The sequence below is a fragment of the Eublepharis macularius genome, chromosome 10 (assembly GCF_028583425.1).
Source record: "Eublepharis macularius isolate TG4126 chromosome 10, MPM_Emac_v1.0, whole genome shotgun sequence".
NCBI classification, from domain to species: domain Eukaryota; kingdom Metazoa; phylum Chordata; class Lepidosauria; order Squamata; family Eublepharidae; genus Eublepharis; species Eublepharis macularius.
In genome coordinates this window covers 19077049-19098961 of record NC_072799.1, presented here as the reverse complement: position 1 = coordinate 19098961, position 21913 = coordinate 19077049, and the positions used below count along the sequence as shown (strand labels likewise).

At 42.7% G+C, this 21913-nt stretch overlaps 1 protein-coding gene across 1 annotated transcript; it reads right to left on the bottom strand.

Moving 5' to 3' along the window:
- Positions 1 to 8454: 8454 nt before the first annotated feature.
- On the bottom strand, positions 8455 to 16389 carry DSPP (dentin sialophosphoprotein). Its single transcript, XM_054990399.1, has 6 exons — positions 16330 to 16389; positions 15758 to 15796; positions 12604 to 13560; positions 12496 to 12501; positions 10062 to 10104; positions 8455 to 10001 (listed from the first exon to the last, which is right to left on the bottom strand). The coding sequence occupies exons 1-6, from the start codon at positions 16387 to 16389 to the stop codon at positions 8455 to 8457; spliced, it is 2652 nt and encodes an 883-aa protein (XP_054846374.1).
- Positions 16390 to 21913: the final 5524 nt, after the last annotated feature.

Here is a 21913-nt window from a genome sequence, read left to right as displayed (position 1 = left end):
ACCAGCAAGGGGCTGTCGAAGCAAGTGAGAAGCAGAGGTGGTTTGCCACTGGCTCCTTCGACAGAGCCTTCTTGGTTGTCACCCATCCAAGTCCCAACCCTGCTTAGCTTCTGAGATCTGACAAGATTGGGCTATACCTTGTCACCTTCCCTCCTGAACTATTATTACAGCAATGCAAGAATTTAATAAGATTTTTAAAGTATATGAAAAAATGGATGCATATTGCCCTTAAGCATTCAGGTAGCTTTTTAGTGCTTAAACGCAGTCTGATGTGGAGTGAAATTGACTAGACCAGAAGTTGCTAATTATGAGAGCTAGTAACTTTCACTGCTGAACTGTATGGGAACTAGGCAATCGGAGAAATGGAAAAACAGAGTTTCCCCCTTATTTTACATTTCTTTAGCTTTTTTCAGGGTGTATGCACTGGTATGGTGTACCAGCACCTCTTGGGTATTTGGGACTTAGGGGAGAGGGAGAACATCAAAGCACCTCTTTTTTTGTTGGGGGAGGGAGCACCGGACCTGACGAGGCACTGATCAGGGCTAGTGTGATAGAGCAATCCCTGATATTGCTCAAAATAAATCGATCATTTGTACGCAGTGGTTTCAAATTTGCCTTGGGACTTCATTGTTGGGGAGGGAGGTTACATGTTCCCTTGCAGTATGGTTTGGTGTTTCTCCTGCAGTGGCAGGTGAAGGTATTTTGCTGCCTAAGGTTGATAACCTGTGCTTGTACCCCGATGGCATCACTGTCCCCTTCTGGGAACTGGCTCTCCCAGCTTTCTTCAAAACCAGTATGGCAAGTTGTTCATGCCCTACTTCCTGAACTCTTGTGAGAGAACGAAATCCAGAGGGACATATATAGGTTTAGACAGACTTGGAGGCACAAAGAGATGAGAAGCATTACTTCCTTTGGCTCTCAGGGGGTGACAGTGAAGTAGGGTGAAAGGTAGAGGTTGGCAGAAATCGAGCGAGGTGGCTATCCCTTCTATAACCCAGTGTCAGAGGCACCACTTGTTCATGGATGAGCTAACCCTGGCACATAAACAAACATATGAAGCTGCCTAATACTGAACTATATCTTTGGTCTACCATGGTCAGCATTGTCTACTGACTGGCAGTGGCTCTCCAGGGTCACAGGCAGAAGTCTTTCACGTCACCTACTACGTGCGCCTTTTAGCTGGAGATGCAGGGAATTGAACCTGGAACTTCTGCATGCAAAGCTGATGCTCTACCACTGAACCATGGGCCTGGCTCTTACAACACGCTCAGGTAGCAACTTTTCAACCATTCTTTTAGAATTCCCTCCAGTCAAAGGTCACTAAACAGTATAATGAACCCATGAAGACATTTCTTTCCTGCTTTGCAATTCCGGGCCTTGTTAGCATAAGAAGTTCCAAACAGCCACATGGAAATACATCAAAGTGCTTAAGAAATCAAGGGCTATTTCATGAGGGCCACACGTGGCATCTGCTTTGTTAATGGCTCGTTCACGAATGCGTATTTCTCATTCATTGACCAGAGCATCAGTTGATGTTTTGCGGGTGTGGATGTGCCAACACAGATTAATCATCACAGCTAAAGCTTTTGCATCAGCTAACAACTACTGGAACACGTGTGGCTGAACAACATCAAGTGATATGTTAATCAATGCTCAATATGTGTGTGTGTGTGTGTGACTCAGCAGTAAGTCCATTGATCTATTCAGCTAGTGGAACAACACACAATTAAACAAAAATCAGAAAAGTAAAGACAAGGGAACCCGTATCCTATCCAGTGGAGGGGCTGTAACTCAGGGCCAAGCTACAAGTGACGAATGACACTTGAATGGCAAGTGAACAGACTCACGTGTATTCCTCCCTGTTCACTTGCACTCCACTTGCACTCCACTTGATCACAAAGTAGAGAGCAAGTGAACAGGGAGGAATACACGTGAGTCTGTTCACTTGCCTTTCAAGTGTCATTCGTCACTTGTCGCTTGGCCCTCAGTGTTAAAGTACTTGTTAGGCATGCACAAGTTCTTAGATTCAAGTCTCGATGTCTCCCCGTAGGAGATCACAGATAACAATTGAGAAAGATTCAGGCCCTGGAGATTTGCTGCTAGTGAAAGTAAATGCACTGAGATAGATAAGCCCATGATCTGACTCACTGTAAAGCAGGTTCATAGTTTCATTATATATAACACCCGACACATACATAGACGCACACATTCAAAGCGGCAATTAATTTGGGAGTTAAATTTTCTTTGTATAATTCTTTTCTTTGCAAAAAGAACACCCCACCATTGCACATTTCCTTTAGATTTGTTTCAACACTTCCACGCGGATGCTCTCAATATCAACACCCTTACTGTATAAACAGCCTGTAAAATCTCTCTTGCTCTCTTTTACCTTTAAATATGTGCAGGATCAGGTAACAAGATCCTTTAACATTTTCTTTCTACAGCCTTCAGACACCTTTTTCTAAGTCTCTGTGATACTCTGAGACACAACATTTACCCCATGCCACCAGGTGTGGGCATACATTCTTAACAACATTAGAACAAGGAAAAACTTTGGAAGTATTTACCTTTTGTGCGTGTCTCAAGGGGGTTGGCTCCAGGAATTTTTTTTAATGGCTTCACTGCAGCAGAGAAGGGCTATGTTTCTCAAGTTTCACTGATTTTGGGTTATCTTGCATGACGGTGCATGAATTTAAACTCTGCTTCAGCGATAAGGGGACCAATCACCAGCCTTGAGGAAGAGGATGATGTCATCAGGTGTCACCAGGCATCCAGCACTCCCCCGCTTCCCTTTCTGCCTCCAGATGGATATTTCCCCTAAAAATAAGCTGTGGTTCTCAAATGACTAGACTAGTTTACATTTAATGAGAGTTCTCGCTAAGGGTTCATTTGGATTTCTAAATTTATGCCATTTCACATGCGTGCAGGTTTATGAGCATAAACAATTGCAGGAGGCTGTCGTTCCCAAGAGGGAGTTTGTTTCCGGCTAATATATGTATTTTCAGATTATACAAGCAGACCGATGGTACTGAGATGCTTCAAGAAGTGTGACTTCAGCAACATTCTTTATGGGCTGTCATCTTTTCTGACCTTGAAATCCACACTGTGGGAGGATGGCTGGGATGGCTTCCCAATCAGAAATGGCTGAATTTGCCCTTTGTGGATGTGATCTAGCTAACATGCAGACAGCAAGATTTTTCTTGGGCAGTTCCATTGCAGCTACTTGTGTGCCACCAAAGAGCCAAGCTGCTTTTCTGTTTCAGTATGAAAGTGGGTTGCTTCTTCAACACAGAGTGAAAACCTCAAAGAAATTTTCAGTATTTTCCTTTGTTATTTTCTAAACCACAGTTTAAGCACCAGTGCTATGATCAGTAAACTATAAACTACACTAGCTGTTGTACTGTGCAAAGTGCCATTTTATTGGTTTTCTTCGCCATTATCTCCCCAATTCCTGAAAAGTCCAGTCTTGCTCTAATAAATGCACTCTGACTACTGAAGTGATGTGTTGGGGACACTCACACAGCCTGCTGCATCCAGCTAGGGACTGAAAATAAAACTTTGCCACATCCTGTTGGTGAGACATGAGGAACTGGAGGCAGGGAAAGCTTATTCAAGCCGAAGAAGAGCCGTGATAGGAACAGTTAACGTCCCTACTTCCCCACACACGGCTCAGCCACTTCCTCCTAACACCCACAAGAAATGTTAGGAATAGATGCTCAGAAAGGGCTTCTCCGAACCATGTTGGAAAAACCAAGTTTTATGAAGCACTGAGAAGTTTTTTTTTTAAATCTTGTTGCAGACATAAAGGGAGCACATATGTCCAAAAAGGCTCCACCTCAGGGCCAGGAAGTGGCATGTCTTTCACAGGTAGATAGGTCACTTGAGGCCAGGTAGCCAGGTTGAAACCGAGATTCTGAGAGTGCCTTTGCCTTCCCAGTGGTTTCTTCCCCCTATTCTTCCCTCACTCTGGTCCCTCATACTCTCCGCAACGTGCTGTACTGAGCAAGATTCCAGACATGCCTCACAGCAAGTGTTACCCAAATAGGAGGTCTCCTTAATTAGTTGGGGGAATTAGCTTCAAAGAGACAAGCGAGAGGGGATAACTGGGATTCTCCACCTATGTCTATGAGGATTATTCCCTTAGAAAACTCTCAAATAAATCAGGCAGATGTTCAACTGGAAAGGGTTTTTTTATTAAAGAGAAATAAAAGGCAGATGTGCAGAAAATCACACACAGCATGCATACAAGTCTAACTAGAAAAAGCAGGGAGGAAAGCGGGAGAAAGCAATTTCCGAGAGGACAATAATTGCCAGTCTTGAAGAGCAGAGATCCACGAAGGCAACAAAATGACCAGCGTTTCACAGTGAGAAGCAAACTTGAAGGTGGGTGTATGGAAGCGAGAAGCAAACTTGAGGGTGGGTGTATGGATCCACAACACATGGCTGGGGAACCCACTTGTAGGCCAAAATGTTCCCTGAGGCAAGCTTGACGTCTTGCTCTCAAAAACAATGGCTTAATGGTTTGTCTGGAGGTAGAACAATATGTTGGGAGAGGTTTGATGGATCCTATCTGGGATAGACTATAGGTCAATATTACCTGATGACCTGGTTTTCTCAGGGAACCTCATGATCTCTGTATCTCTCCAGAGCATGGAGGGGCCATCAGTCTGTCAACCGCTTCTGACTCATGTTCTGGTAGTTTTCCAGGCTCCCACCCAGTTGGCATCCTGTCATGTATGTCTGTACCCATTCATCCATGCCAATGTTAATTCTGGTGCTTATGTTCTAATGCCAGTTATTGTAACCATGATCCTGGTATAACTCAATTTCCTGTTGCTAGTATTCTAACAGTTTCTCGGGCTTTCACAGGCGGCTATCTGTTGAGCTCTACTATTTACGACCTTGGACTTCCCCTCGGACTATGATATGTCTTTCTTCTTAGTGGCGCAGCATGATAGCACAAATATGCAAAATGTTCTCACACCGAAAAAGCAGCAAGGGATTGTTTGGGAATTGAGAGGGGGAAGAAAAGCAGGGTAGAAAACAGATGTATTTTTCCCATGTTGCCATTCTTGTCAAACTCCTAGTCAAGCTACTTAGATGCTTACCTTACTCCTAAGTAGACCTTTGAACCTGAATATGGAAAAGATCTGATTTCTGGATAAAAGTCATTTAACCAAGGACCTGTGTCTTGCTAGAATGATCTAGGGATCTGTCTGCAATATACTGGCATCCAGAGCCTGACACATCCACTCTGGTGCAGGCAGTGCCTTGGACTTATGAGGGGCATTTATGATGTTCCATCCATAAACTGCCTTCTTAGTGTGAGGAAGGTGTCTGCTACAAGCAGGGGAGGAGGCAAACAACTGGCCAAGGAGGATGAAACAGATAAGAGAAGCTTGCATGCCAATACATCAGGGACCAAAGGTACACAGGAATCTGAGGGTAATAATAGGGATGCCATACGCCATATGAGGTTGGGGGATCCCCCACTCCCAGCTCACATTTACTATTGCCATTCATAGTGGTGGCAGGAGAATTATTTTTAGAAAAGGTTGTCAGGCGTATGGCATGATGTCATTTCTGAGAAATCCTGGAAGTGATGTCACGCATCTCTAGGAATCAATGGAAACTCTATGGTTTTACTATAGAGTTGCCAGTGATTCCCACAGAGGCAATCCTAGAGAGGAAAATCCAGAAATGTCACACCATCATTGATGGCTGCCCCTCATGGCTCTGCCCTCTGGGTCTCCTGCTGGTTGCCTGGCAGGACCAGCCAGTCCTAGGCTCTAAACAGGTAGCTAATGACCTTTAAAGTCCTTCACAATTGGGCCTTGTAAATGTCTCAAGGACCATCTCCTCCCATACGCTCTTGTGTGCCACCTGTTGGCTGTTCCCCTACTCAGGATGGCCCTCCTGCAATATTTTTCCATCTCCTGGGCAGAATAGGCTCCCTGAATAAGTGAGGGGATTCTTTTTGTTGGAGGTCTTTAGAATGCACTGTAAGGCTTGCTTGTTTGGCAGGGCGTTTCATGGGATACGAGCAGCCAGCATCTTTTAACGGGGGACAGTGATACCTGGAGTTTTTAATTTTATTTGGTTTTTAACATGTAACATTTTAATTACTGCTTGTAAGTTGCTTTGAGCCAAGAGGAAAGGCGAGTATAAATAGTTTAATAAATAAATAAATAAACTGATCCTAAATAATCTATCCCTCCAAAACTGTGGTGCTGGCATACTGGAGAGTAAACACATATGTGGTTCTGGTCTAACACGGGGCCAACCTGTCTAACAACTGGATTTTTATCCTATGCTTCCTCCAAGGATCTCAGTACAGAATACATTTTATCCTCACAACATCTCTATGAGGTAGGTTACACCGAGTGTCTTAAAGTCACCAGTAGAAAAGAACAAAAGTCCAGTAGCACCTATAAGACTAACAAAATTTGCAGTAGGACGTGAACTTTTGTGAGCCACAGCTCACTTCTTCAGATATCTGAGGTATCTATGACTCACAAAAACTCATGTCCTACCACAAATTTTATTAATCTTATATGGGCTACTGATCTCTTGCTCTTTTCTGCTGCTACAGACAGATTAACATGGCTACCCATCTTAAAATTACCAGCGAATTACCAGAGTGGGTCTTTGAAGTGTCCCAGATCCTGGTGTGACACTCTAAACAATGCACTCTATTGGCTTTTCTATTCTTGGCTGATGTTTTCAGAGGTGCTAATTTGGGAGACTATGCTGGGGGCTATTCTCTCTCTCTCTCTCTCTCTCTCTCTCTCTCTCTCTCTCTCTCTCTCTCTCTCTCTCTCAAGCCACATATGATTATCCACAAGAACACCAATATCTGTCCCCAGCTCACAGGCTTTACATTTACATTCGGACTCTCCCTTCTTTGCTTCACCCCTCTCACCTCCTGACTGGGATAAAAAAGCTCAAGGATTTCCATTCTTCTCTTTATCTAGAAAAAGGAGCTTTGGCTTGAAAGCTTATGCCCTGGAAATCTGGCTGGTCTCTAAGGTGCCACTGGATTGAAATCATGCTGAAAAGGAAGACTTAGCGGAAGAGAGTCTGTGGCCCCACCCCGGTTTATATCAAATAGAAGTTACTTTGGGATCCCAGCTGCTGGATTTAGGACAACCAGTATTTCTTCTTGTCCTCCCATATATTTCTATGTCTTAATACCATCCCTTTATGGGATGTACTTTTGAAACAATAGCCAAAACTGGAGAAACCCATTCCTAAGAAAAATGCATTGGACAAAGTGAAAAATAATGTTTATTTTACAGTTTACGCTCAAGGCAAGGGTAATTTCTAAGAGTGCAGTTCTAGAGTCATGACATTGACCTAGTACACCAAGAAGATCAGACCAATATATGTTTACCTGGTGATTTTTAGCCATAATGGCTCATTCATTCATATGAGCCATCGCTTCATGTGGTGATGAAGTGAAGGACATGGGAACTCACTGTAAATCCTTCGAGGTAGTAACATTTATATCTGGACATGTCGTTTGCCATTTACCAACAATCAGATATCCATTGTGTGAAGATGAGGTATAATTTATTGCAACATTAGCACCATATTTTAAAGCATTCAATGAACACAACATATCCTTTCTTCATGTCTGACCGAACTGGATAGTGCTTCTTGTCCTAGGGCCAAGCTAGACGTGACGAATTACACTTGAATGGCAAGTGAACAGACTCACATGTATTCCTCCCTGTTCACTTGCGCTCCACGTAGAGCACAAGTGAACAGGGAGGAATACGTGAGGGCCAAGCTACAAGTGACGAATGACACTTGAATGGCAAGTGTATTTCTCCCTGTTCACTTGCACTCCACTCGATCCACTTGCCGTTCAAGTGTCATTCGTCACTTGTAGCTTGGCCCTCAGTCTGTTCACTTGCCATTCAAGTGTAATTTGTCACGTCTAGCTTGGCTCTTAGAATCACTCCGATGTGACTTGGAGCCCATCCTAAATATACTTCCTTGGAATTCCCATTTATTTCAAAGGCTGCTACTCCCAGATAAACATGCTTAGGACTGCTCTCCCTGCCAAGACCATTAATACTTGGCCCCAGATGCAAGGTGGACGATGTCCTTTATCTCCCTCTTGGTGCACCCCACTTTTCCAGAACAAGAGGCCAGCCATGCAGTGATTTAACATGTAACAGGTCCAAATCCAATGTGTATAGATGTTATACATATGGAGACTACAAACTGGATTTGGCAAAATATGCACATGATGCCACTGCATGGCTGGCCAGTGGCATTTGGGCCAGCATGGCAAGCTAAGGGATACATAACATGCCCTCCCCACGGTGTGTAAGTCTATGAATTAGCTGAGTTGGCTCTTTGCTTCTATAACTTTGTTCATGTTTTCTTTCATAGCCATTGCCATTTCCCATAAGTTTATTTCCAGTTGGTTCTGTTCACTTTGGATTAATAATCACTGGTTGAGTCATTGCTCTCACTGCCTTCACTTATGGATTCGCTTTCACTGTCCACAGTGCCTGAAGGTGAGCCACCATTGCTGTCCTTGTTCTCTGCAGAATCACTGTCACTTGTGTTTTCTGTTGTTTCTGCCACATCGCTGCCATCAGTATCACTTTCGTCACTCATAGAGGCTGTCCCACTGTCAGAATGATTTGCTGATTGGCTGTTGCTTTCATTGCTCTTTGACTCATTATCACTAGCATCATTATCAGTGCCTGATCGGCTGTCATTTTCACTGCTAACAGCTTGACTTTTGCTTTCACTGCTCTCTGAGTCATTGCTCTCACTGCTGCTGTCAGATTTGCTTTCACTGCTGCTGTCAGATTTGCCCTCACTGCTGCTGCTAGATTTGCCCTCACTGCTGCTGTCAGATTTGCCCTCACTGCTGCTGTCAGATTTGCTTTCACTGCTGCTGTCAGATTTGCCCTCACTGCTGCTGCTAGATTTGCCCTCACTGCTGCTGTCAGATTTGCCCTCACTGCTGCTGTCAGATTTGCTTTCACTGCTGCTGTCAGATTTGCCCTCACTGCTGCTGTCAGATTTGCTTTCACTGCTGCTGTCAGATTTGCCTTCACTGCTGCTGTCAGATTTGCCTTCACTGCTGTCAGATTTGCCCTCACTGCTGCTGTCAGATTTGCCCTCACTGCTGCTGTCAGATTTGCTTTCACTGCTGCTGTCAGATTTGCCCTCACTGCTGCTGTCAGATTTGCTTTCACTGCTGCTGTCAGATTTGCCTTCACTGCTGTCAGATTTGCTCTCACTGCTGCTGTCAGATTTGCCCTCACTGCTGCTGTCAGATTTGCTTTCACTGCTGCTGTCAGATTTGCCCTCACTGCTGCTGTTAGGTTTGCTCTCACTGCTGCTGTTAGGTTTGCCTTCACTGCTGCTATCAGATTTGCTTTCACTGCTGTCAGATTTGCTCTCACTGCTGCTGTCAGATTTGCTCTCACTGCTGCTGTCAGATTTGCCCTCACTGCTGCTGTCAGATTTGCCCTCACTGCTGCTGTCAGATTTGCCCTCACTGCTCTCAGATTTGCTCTCACTGCTGCTGTCAGATTTGCTCTCACTGCTGCTGTCAGATTTGCTTTCACTGCTGCTGTCAGAGTTGCTTTGACTGCTACCAGATTTGCTATCACTCTCACTGCTGCTGTCAGATCTGGCATCACTGCTATCAGATTTGCTAGCACTACTTGCTGATTGACTGCCACTCTCAGTCTCCTTGCTGTGTGGTTGACTGCCACTGTCTTCATCATTGCTGTCTGAGTGGTCATTGCTCTTGTCCTCACTGTTACTCTCTTCTTCATCTTTTTCACTGTTCTCAGAGTCTTCGGCTGCATGGCTTGCATTGGGGTCATCTCCTTGCATAAGTTCATTACTAAAACTATAACCATCATTGTTCTCATCTTCTTTGCTGATGTCACTGGAGTCTCTAGGTTTGTTCCTATGTTTTCTGGCATCTTGAGAGCTGTTCATCTTAGTAAGCCCTCCTATGACTTTCCTTTCATCACGGAGGATCTTCCTCCTTTTACCGTCCAAGATACCATCTGCGATGCCATGGTTCCCAGCGATTCCTTCCTTTTTGTGGCTGCTATTGCCCTGAAGACAGAGAGGAAAGAGGAGCATAAATGAAAGCAAATCAAGGAGCACAAAGCCTTTGAAAGCAAACTGAAAACATAAAAAAACACGCAATATTCAATGTAGTTTTCATTTGTAGATTTATGAGAGCAATCAGAACATTACTGAAGCTGTTTTGTTTGCATTCAGCTAGATTTGATGCCACTAAAGAACATGGGCTGTGCTAGAATATTATACAGCAGTGTAGTGCAGCAGAGCTGAGAGCGTGAAGTGACAGAAGAGTCCATCCTCCCATTCACTGCCTCCTTGCTTGAACATTACTGTACGCCCCCTGCTGCTTTACAGCATTTGGGTGAGATCAGGGGTCATGTCGTAGAAAAAGAGCTTGAGGAACTCATTAGCATAACACATTAGCATAACTCATTAGCATATGCCACGTCCCTTGACATTACCAGAAATGTGTCATTAGCATAACTGATTTGCATATGCCACACCCCCTGACATCACGTATCCTGGCTGTTTTGGGCCCAATCCTGGCCATTCAGGGCCGAAATTGGGCCCAAAATGGCAAAAAGGGGCTGAAAATGGTCGAAAAGGGGCCCAAAATGGTCAGGACTGGGCTGCTGCTGAACAGGAGAGTGATCCACCACCCGTCAGAGGCCCAATCTGGGCCATTTTGGCCCCAATCCAGGATGAAATGGGCCCAAAATGGCTGAGTGTCAGGTGGGTGGGGCCACTTGACATGTGACCTCTTTGGGGAACTGCCGGAACTGCATTCCTGTGTGTTCCCCCTCGAAATAAGCCCTGGGTGAGATACTAGGCCTTTTCAGATGTTAGATCCACAGTACAATGACACTGAATGTATTTTGCATATGCCTACAGCTTTGGTACATATGAACTGACCACTGGATTTATCAGGGGTTTGGGTAATGTGTCCAAAAGCTGCATGTGCATAGAAAATTTCACATCACACAAACTGGAAACCATGCCTATCAGGAGCACTGTGGACAGCACATCCTCTCACAAGTGGGCTCCTGGAACACATAGTTGTAATGACAGGAAATGTTGCCACATTCTAGTAAATAGGAGCACCAGCACAACAGGTAAGCAGACCTTCTAAAATAAGCTCACCTGAGAAGTGCACCACTGTGCATGGTGAAAGAGGATTGTGCCCATATGTTATGGCTGAGGTGTGTCTTCCATGTGGTGGTACATATGAATACCTGATTGACGTGGTTCCTTCCCTTCAGAGGGAAAAGGAATGCACAAACCAGGCCACCATGAATACCACCTCTACATGGAGAGCCCAGCTCAACTTGAAATTTGACATTATGTGAACAGTGAATATCTGGTACTGCTCCTCTTCCCCATAGACTTCAGCATCAGCCACTGAGTACATACAAAGACATAGAAATCTAACGAGACAGTATAATGTACATTGTGTGGAAGTAGGTCCCAGCCCTATGAATGGAATTCATTTCCACAAAGTGTACTATGGACAAAGAGGATACGGAATTTCAGTGCTGTATGACTGGTATAACTTGTTTGGGTTCACATGGCTTAAAAAAATTACTGATTCTAAAACACGATTGGAAGTAAGGTCTATTGGAATCAGACAAAATTGCTTATAAATCATGTTCTGATGCTGAAATGTAGATGATGTTTCTATAATTAAGAAGGGAATCATGACCTTGATTCAGATCCACTGATTGGCCTCCCTGCCTCTCTCCTATTCGGGGGGGGGGCCTATATGAGTAATCTGCCCCATGTAGGAATGGTGGCAAATCACTCACCAACTCCTGCCTCCTCCCCTCTCTTCCCCTTATGGTTGACAGGGAAGGGTGAAGTGAATCCCGCCCTGGGATATTAGGAACATGGTACAGAGTTTGTTTTTATGCCCCTAAATCTGGCTTTTATCATTATACTGTTTTATCAATGTGTTTTTATTTGTATGCTGTGATCCACTCTGAGCCCATTTGTGGGGAGGGCGGACTATAAATCTAATAAATAATAATAATAATAATAATAATAATTCCCACAGAATAACACAGATGCACAAAATAGCTGTCAAAGACAGAGGGTTGTTTCCAGCCAGCATTTTCGCTCAATCTCACTCAATTCCTTTCTTTATTACAACCTTCACAACTACATAGCTTTTGTTCATGCAGGTCCATTATAGCCTTTTTGGTGGTCAAAGGGGACTCCTCATCCTTTTTCACCAGTGGAAAAGCTTGTTAGATCCAATCTAGAGAACTAGATCCAAGGACTAGTTTCCCCTAAGTCTTCTTCAGACAGCGAAAGACTTCTTCTGGCTGAGAATGACTTAGCAGAAGGGAAACATTGGCTCCAACACAGAGTTCATATGTCACATAAAGATCGTTCTGCTTATATAAGCAGCGATATAAAAATCACTAAGTCCTCCCAAGATCCTGTCCAAAGCTAGCAATGAGCTCACAAAAATAGACCAAAATAATAATTCTATGTCTAACTCACTTTACCAGTGCCCTTCCAACGCAGAACTCGATTCCTTCTCTTTTGAAAGTTGCTATGTTCATTCTTCTTTGCTTTGTGACACAGCTCCACAGTTTCGCTATTTTCAGCACTCCTGCTCTTATGTTCTTCGGAACTGTCTTCCTCGCTGGTGCTGAGAGAATCATCTAAGTCATCTCGGTCACCATCTCCTCCCCTGTTAGAATCGGTTGTTCCTGTACCATCAAGAGTCTGACTTTTGCTCCCATTATCGTGAATTTCTGTCTTATCCTTAGTTTCTTCAGAGTTTCCATCCCCCCAACCATCAGTAGACCCTTCTTCAGATGTATCTCCACCATGACCACTGGCACCTTCATTCATGTCTGTCCATTGCACATTTTCTCCATAGATCTTGCTTCCCATAGCTTTTAGACTTGTATTTTCTTCAGGCTCACTACTTTCAGGCACACCTACGTTTTTACTAGTTAGGTTTTGAACTTGGTTGCTACGGCTGCTTGCAGTATCATCATGTCTGTCTCCAGCTATATTTCTAGAACTGGCATTCTCTCCATCTGTGCTATTCTCATCATTTTGATCAAGTCTAGAAAATTCTGTTTTGCTTGCATAATGAACATTTCCTCCTCCAGTGCCATTGGGTGAGTAGCTAAAGATCTCATCTTCCGTATTACCATTAGTACTTTTCCTTCCAGCACCTTTTCCATCGGCAACTTTGTTTGTCTTACTTGAAGGTGTTTTAACATTGTTAAGGCTGGTTTCAGCTTTTCCATCCCCATTTTCATTGGCCTCAACAAAATCAGCAGCTCCATCAACTGGGCTTGCACTAGTGTAGGATTTTTTTATTCCGCTTTCTTCACTTTTAGCATCACTGTGTCCTTCACTGATGGGACTGGTATTTCCATTGACTTTCCTTGAAATTTGGAGTTCGTAACTTTCCTTGTTATTCTTCACAACATAATGTTCACTGATGCTACTTGCAATTGATACATCCTTTAAAGAGATACACAGTCATGAGGCCTTTCAAATAGAAACAAAAATATGAAAAAACTTAATATATGATATTTCGTTAAAAATTCCCCTCTGCGTGAACCATGCTACAATTGACTAAGGGTTGAGCTACAAGTGACGAATGACACTTGCCTGGCAAGTGAACAGACTCACATGTATTCCTCCCTGTTCACTTGCCCTCCACTTGCATTCCACTTGATCACATAGTAGAGAGCAAGTGAACAGGGAGGAATACACGTGAGGGCCAAGCTACACATAACGAATGACACTTGAACGGCAAGTGTATTTCTCCCTGTTCACTTGCTCTCCACTCAATCCACTTGCCATTCAAGTGTCATTCGTCATGTGTAGCTTGGCTCTGAGTCTGTTTACTTGCCAGGCAAGTGTCAGTTGTCACTTGTAGCTTGACCCTAAGAGCTGCTTTGCATGCTTTAGATTCTATGGGGAAACCACTCTAAATTACTCTGGTTGCAATTTTAAGAAAACTTCCATGGGCGTAATCCTTCCTGAATAACATGGGACTCACTTCTGAGCAGATATTCTTAGGATTGTTCTCTTACTGTTGTAACAGTGCCATCAAAATTTATTTATTTGGAAAATGTATATGCGGCTTCTCCAAGTAAAACTCCAAGCAGCTCTCCAAGTAAAACAATACAATAAAACAAAACAAGTAAAACAATACAAGTAAAACAATGCAATGAAATTATAAAAACAGCAAAAAATTATCATTAAAATTAACAAGCCATAAAAAACAAGTTTGCAGTGAGCTTTGATCCTGACACTTGGGAAATATCAGCCATATCAGCCCGTGCTCCACTACCACCACCCAAAGTATGGAACTGGAGGGAGATTAACAGCACAGTTCCAAGCAGAGTTGCATCCGCCTAAGCCCATTGACTTCTTAGGATTGCACTGTATACCAGCAAAAAAAAAGATTTTAATATCTTCAGGCCAGCATGTCTGATGGTACCTCCTCACCCTTATAAAAGCTTGCAAGACCCTTCTTATTCTTTATATTGGCACAACAAGCTCACGGTTTCTAGCAATTAAGAAAATGATATCTTTCAAATCAGAGTTTCACAGGGGACTCCTCAACAGGGTGAGATCGGTGGGCTTAGAATGTGGTAACTGTGCTTACAAACACGGTTAATCTTTTATTTGATTACCATTTCTAACAAAACAAGCACCCATGTCGACCTATCTGCCTTATTCTGTTAGCTCTCAGTCTAGCAATTGAATGTTTCTTGTGCCAGGAACACTACTTTTAACGTGCAGTAATTTATTTGCTAACACATTCATATTATGCACACATACAGTCCCCATTGACTAATCTAGGAGAGCTGATGTTTGGCTGGTGTTCACTGTTGATTTTTCTGAACCTGATGTGTCGAAGACAATTGCCAATGGGTGGGCTGTTTTCAGGCTTCACATTATGTGCTAGAACTTGTGACAAGAGCTAAAACAGGAGTTTAATTTGGCACAGACAGGAAAACCACTGTTCTTTAAATATTAGTTTTTCAGGAAGTACCAAATTAGGCCTGGGTGGACTCTGAATTGCTGAACGTCATTTTTCAAAGGAAGGCATGATCAAAACGACACAGTTGGGTGTAAAGATAACATCACCTGACCTTTTTTTGTTTACTCCATCAGGGATAGATGCCTGAGGAGGAGCCTAATGAGTGTGTTGTTCCCTTTTGCCTCCCCCCTTCAATTTTAAAGGCCAGCTTAATCCAATGCAATTTGAGAATGTGGAGCATCAAATACATCCAGAAAAAGAGGGTCATGCCTCTGAAAGATCAAGAGAATCTCTCTACATGAGACATCTTACACGAGGATGCTCAAGTGAAGAGAGACGCAATGTTAGCCAGGAAGAGTAGTTTTAAAAGACAGAGCTGGAGGCAGAGATTGCTCCTCAAAGGGTTTGTTAATTTCATCTTCTCCCCAAAGGGGAGGCAAAGATGAAATTAACAAACCCTCTGAGGAACAATCTCTGCCTTCTGCTCTGTCTTTTTAAATTACTCTTCCCGGCTAACATTGCGTCTCCCTTCTCTTGAGCATCTTGGTGTAAGATGTCTTGTGTGTGTAGAGAGACTTTCAGAGGATCTTGAATCCATCACAGGAAAACTAACACTGGCAGAATCAGTTCATACCCCAAGAAATTTTGAAGAGATAAGCTTACCTTATTTTCTCCAGTGGCACTATGTTCATTGTGAGAGAGCTGTTAAAATCAGAGAATATAGCTGAAATAGCAGTTTGATCTCACTGGGGGAAAAAAACCCCTAACACACAGTAATAGTCTGAGGCAATTTTTCTGATTTTTAAAGATTACATTTGGGAATGTATGGAATGAAGTGGAAGCATTTGTAAAATTGGGGGAAAGGACAGATACTAGAAATTCCATAAAACATAAAAGTCACCAATTTTAATTTGGGTAATTATTCTTCCAATCAGGCCAAACTAAACATGAGCCAAGAGATCCATGACTAGGAAGTTTTGGTTTTAAAAAAAATTAAGGCAGATGGAGGTGAATCCAATTGAGGCCATTGAGCTGAAGGAAAGTGGTAACACGTGTCCCTGAGCCATTCCATGTACCTTTAAACTAGTATAAAGCACTCAGAGAGGCTCTTGCACATGAACCATTGCCTTCGCATGAGAATTTCTTCATTTCGTTCTATGCTCAGACTTCATTGCTAATTTGCATCAGTGAATAATTCTGATATTTACTAAAGCAAACCATTAGGAATGACTTACTGGGGCTGCCCAGGCTATTGCCACGAGGCAAAGAAACACAATTGTTCTGTTCATCTTCATCAGCAGGTCTGGTCTATAACACATAAAGGGACTAAAAGTAAGTACATAATTATAAATCCAACCACAATAAAACTACAGCCGTAAGGACCAGAGCAATCCTATGCAGTCATTTCTGTCTAAGAGATTGGGCTTAGACAACTCTATACAGCTCTGCACAGCTTTGTAAACTACCTCATTCCTCTCGAAACTTGGTAAGTAGTTCATTGTTAATCATTTAATGTTCCTGTATGATTCTTGTTTTAAAATCCTGGAATACTAATAGACATCTCTTGGGGTCCAAAAGACCACAAACATGGAGTCCATGTGTTGAACTGAATGGGGTAAAAAATCCTGTTTGTAAGATTGTTGGTTTGTGACAGATTTTCTCAGAGGTAGCTGATAGAAAAGAAAACCTCTGAGGTTTGTTCCAGGGAAGCCATGGGCCCCTGTGAAGTGGAGGAAAATGCCCGCCAACGGACGCAATGATGTCACTTAAGGAAGTGCCATCATTGAGGCAGGGAGGAGCGTGCCCACTGAGCACTGGCCCAGGAGGTTTTTGGGCTCCCAGGCCCATTCCCCAGGCTTCCCACCCCACACTGCCAGCCAGGTGAGTGGCAGCAGGGGGCAAAGGCTAGGAGCAGGGGATCCTCCACCCACAGCAGAGAACCTGGTACCCCCACCTGGTCTGCGTTATTGCTAGTGTGGAAATAATAAAACTGAACTGTAATTCAGAGCCAGTTTGGTGTAGTAGTAAGCGCGCAGGACTGTAATCTGGAGAACCGGGTTTGATTCCCCGCTCCTCTGCTTGAAGCCAGCTGGGTGACCTTGGGTGAGTCACAGCTTCTAGGAGCTCTCTCAGCCCCACCCACCTCACAGGGTGTTTGTTGTAGAGATAATAATGGCATACTTTATAAACCGCTCTGAGTGGGCATTAAGTTGTCCTGAAGGGTGGTATATAAATCGAATGTTATTATTATTTATTATTATTATTAAAATGTCCCAAATTTCCATCTCAGCATATCAGCATCCAATGGTAGACACGCCTTATGTTCCCCATTAGGTGTTGATTCTAACTGCTGGGGAAACCAGTGTGGTGTGGTGGTTAGAGTGTCAGACTAGGATATGACAGACCCAGGTTTGACCCCCACTCTGCCAAGGAAGCTTACTGGGTGACCTTGGGCCAGCCGCACACTCCCAGCCTAACCTACTCACAAGGTTGTTGTAAGGCTAAAATGGAAGAAAGGAGAATGATGTAAGCTGCATTGCATTTCCATTGGGAAGAAAGGCAAGATATACATGACGTAAATAAATGAACAAATCTCTGTTGCAGATTACGGTTGGTCTTTTAGCCCCACCCTTCCTTCAAACAAAGATTGACTGCCTAAACTGTATTTACAAAAGTTCCATTTTTATGTTGCCTTTCCCAAACAATTAGAAAAACTGACCTGAAATTCAAGGCCCTTCAATTACAGTAATAGTACGAGCACACTGAAAGATTACCAGCCCACTCAATCTTTCTAATTGCCATTTGAATACAACTTTTAAACAGAAAATGACTAGGAATCGTTTTCAAGAGAAAAAAAATCTGAATATAGGATTTATATCTGATTTTTACAATCAAAATTTGATAAGCAAATATTATGATCACATTGACTGCCATCTATTTCTTGCAGCTCTTTGACTCATGAGCAGCCTCACCGACTACTGTGAAGAAATCCTTCATTCCTAAGTGCACTATCTCAATTGCAGTTATCGTAGCAATGCCTACTGGGGCTCAGTCTGATTTGAATGGTGTAAAGATTCCCAAGATATGAGATGCATAGTCTAGCAATCTTATTGAAGAAGCTAAGTAGGACTGAATCTAGTCAACACATAAGAATCCTATTATCTTGAAATCCATGGAAGAAAACTGGACATAATTTTAACTAATGAAATAGCTAATCAACATGACAGCTGGTGATTATGTTCAATAATCTCCTACCTTGACTTCCAAGGAAGGCACAACCTTCAGGATCTTGGATTTCTCCACCATATCACTGCAACTACTCCAGTCGAAGCTCTGCTTGTCACCTTTGAACTTGCTGGGCTTTAAACTCTACTTGAAGGCTATACTATCCAATCATTGCTCTTGGGGTGCTTTACGACACAACGTTGGTGGTGAAGTACATATTAACCACCCACATTTCCTTAAGAGGACAGCCACCCTCCTAGGCTCAAGAATCAACTCGGTTCCAGAGTGACTAGACCGTTTATGCTTTTTCTTTCCACTTAATTAGAAAGCTCCTGTGATGCCAGTTTAGCATCTCTTAAATATATAGAATCAGCTTGCTGAAGTAACCAGCAGTGCCTCTAAACACGGTTACCCAGACGTTTCTTTTCCTAACGTGGTCATCGAACTTTATAATCTGCCGCTTTCCCCCCACGGAATTTTCTTTCTTGGTGAAACTAATGCTTTGCTTTTAACAGGCATTAATTACTTGGATGATAAGGAATTCCCCTTTAATGGATCATGATACATCAACTTTTCCTCCCAAAGATCATTTTAAAAGGTGTAAAAATGCAAGAGCAGTTATCGTTCAATGGATTACCCAGCAATCCTAATTATAGAGGGTAATAGATTAGGGCTCATCAGTGCATCCTAAGCAGAGGTACATCTTTCTATTGGGTTTAGAAGAGTGTAAGACCACTTAGAATAGTTTCAGGTATCTTAGAAAGGAGCTTGGATTCTCAAAAGCTTATGCCTTTGACAAATCTTGTTGGTCTCTAAGGTGCCACTGGACTCAAATCCTGCTGTTCTAACTGCTTAGAGTGGCATTTGATTTGATTTGATTTGATTTGATTTGATTTGATTTGATTTGATTTGATTTGATTTGATTTGATTTGATTTGATTTGATTTGATTTGATTTGATTTGATTTGATTTGATTTGATTTGATTTGATTTGATTTATACCCCGCCCTTCCCACAGATGGGCTCAGGGCGGCTAACAACATTTAAAAAATACATTAAAAGTAAAAAAACCATAAAATCAATAATTTTTAAAAAGTCATTAAAATAGTCCAGGAGCAGGCTTTTTAAACAAATATTTAAACAGATATTTTAAGCTTCTGACTGAGGGTAGAAATACACGTTACTAAGTACCTAGGGATACTCAAGTGCAGGATTTTATATGTGGTCTTCAATTCACGTGCAGGCTGTTCTTGCTTGGTGCACGTGCATGTCGCTTTCACAAGAGCTCCCTTTGTGTGATCACATCTGCAAGTGATCCCAGAGGGCTAAGTGCTGGTTCAGCTCTGTTTTTGCTGCAAGAACAAGTACTGTAGGCTCCTCTGAACTGCCAATTTGCATTTCTTTAAGGTGTGAGAAAGTGTCAAGATCTGCACTTCAATGAATAGATGTGAGTGAAACTGGAATAATTTTAGCAGTTGAGGGGGAACTGATATCGAACACGTGAATGTATTCACACGGAGCGAATTGAAGTTTGACTGTGAGTACATAGGAAGTTGGAGGGGGGACATGTGAAATGAGGTTCACTTGAGCATCCTTAGGCAGTTAGTATTGTGTTCTTCCACCCTGACTCTGCTTGATCAATCCAAAGGTTCATCAAGTCTGGCATCTTGGATGCTTCTGGAAAGATCAGAGCCAAGCCATGAAGGACAAATCTTCCTCCTTAGACTTTGTGTAAAGCATCTCTTTGTATATTTAAACTGGAACAAAATCAACAGTAGGTTTCAGTCTCTAAGTCCTAGGTTTGATTCCTCCTCTCCAGTTCTAGTTGCTTTGGGGAAACCTAAAACCAGGGCATGAAGTCAATGGTCCTTTGGCATCTGGTACTAAAAGGTATGTTCCAAATTATACAGGGAGTCCTTGTACAACATCTCTTTGTATCATTAATAATAAGTGTGTGTGTCTTTTCCCCCAAGAGACAAATTGCTGTTCTGGGGGAGATTTGAACTGAGAAAATGTCATGCAGGGGAAAGGATAGCCCTCCTGCCTCCTGTGGTACAGTTCTGCAGGGCACTCCAAGCTGGTATTAACTTTTTAAAAGAAAAATTTAAAAAGGCCATCCATAAGAGATCCAAGAACAAGATTTCTCACACCCAACATGGCTTGAGCCATGTTGATGTGTCTGCTGAAGACTTACTAAATAAGTATCATGTAGAGGATTATAGACAGTATTCTAAAATCCTTTTAGCCATTATTTGACTGGAACATACACCTTAAAATATACCCAACATTCCCCCTGCAGCTACACATTGCAATAGATGGTCATTAACTGGAGACAAGCTGATCTGTCATTACGGATCTTCTCAAAGAGAAACTAAAACTTCCAAGTAACCCAAACGTGACCTAGAACACAGGTGATGCAGGGGGGAAAATTGAGTTACTCAGAATTCTTAGGGTAAGCTTTGGCATTACTTGGCATCCTCATGTACAAAAAAGTGTACCTGCAACAATGAAGAAAATACCAGGACCTCCAAAACAAGCATTTAGTAGCTAGTGCAATGGCTCATTTTCTGATATGTGTATTGCTGTCAAAACACACTCATGCTGACACTTACACTGTTTTACATTATTGATTTTCTATATCTGAATGTGTAATGAAAATATCAGCTCTCGATTAAGCAAAATAGAAAGGCAATGTTGTCCCCTCTCTATACAGAAAAGAAACTTATTTGTAATTATTTCTAACACTAGGGATGAGCCCAAACTACATACTTTTAAAAACATAGTTCATTTTCACAATGTTGAAAAGCTTCTCTAATCTTCTAGTGATTTCCACCAGTTGTGCACAAACATGCTGTTCTTTTCAGAGCTATTTCCCTCACTGTCCTTAATTATATTTGCCCTTGCTGACCTTTAATTCTATTGGCTGTGACAACTCACTTTATTCATTGGGGCATACTGCCAGAAAAAATAATGTTCTTAGGGTTGCAGCCTTAGTGGCAATGTGGGCAAATGAGGGCAAGAAACTCAGGGCAAAGAAAGTGGCACCAGAAAGACACAACCTCTGGGGAAGCAAAGGGCATTGAACACTGAAACACTTTTTGTGTGTGTTTATAATTTGGTTGGCTGCATATAACATGCTACTTTGAACTAGAGATGGGCACAAGATGGGAAAAACCGAAACGAGAGTTTCGTGTTTCATCTTTTTCCACGAATCACAAAACACGAACTTCCACTAAATTGTCCCATTTCGCAATACAATTCATTAGCTTCATGATTTGTCAGAACCTGGGGCAGTTCAATGGCCCCCTTCATACCCAAAGATGCCAAACTCACAGGGAGACTTCAGTAGGCTCTCTTCCACCCACTCTCCTAGTTTGGCCAAGATTGCAAAATGTTGACCAGAACCCACAAAGCTGGGCCCCAGAGCCAGGCAGTGGCCCTGAGACTGGGCTTGGGGGGAGGGCCCCAAAACCACCACATAGACACCTGCCCAGGGGGGAGAGGGGCACAAAATAAAACCAAAGGAAACAACAAACATGTGAGCCCTCAAAAGAGCAGAGAAAGAATTAAGAAGAAACAAAGACAAGCAAAGGAAA

Coding starts and splice junctions, on each gene's coding strand:
- DSPP (XM_054990399.1), bottom strand. CDS start 16,389: ATGAAGATGAACAGAACAATTGTGTTTCTTTGCCTCGTGGCAATAGCC. Junction 15,797..16,329: donor CAATAGCCTGGGCAGCCCCA/GTAAGTCATTCC, acceptor TGATTTTAACAG/CTCTCTCACAATGAACATAG. Junction 10,002..10,061: donor AGGAATCGCTGGGAACCATG/GCATCGCAGATG, acceptor ATGAAAGGAAAG/TCATAGGAGGGCTTACTAAG.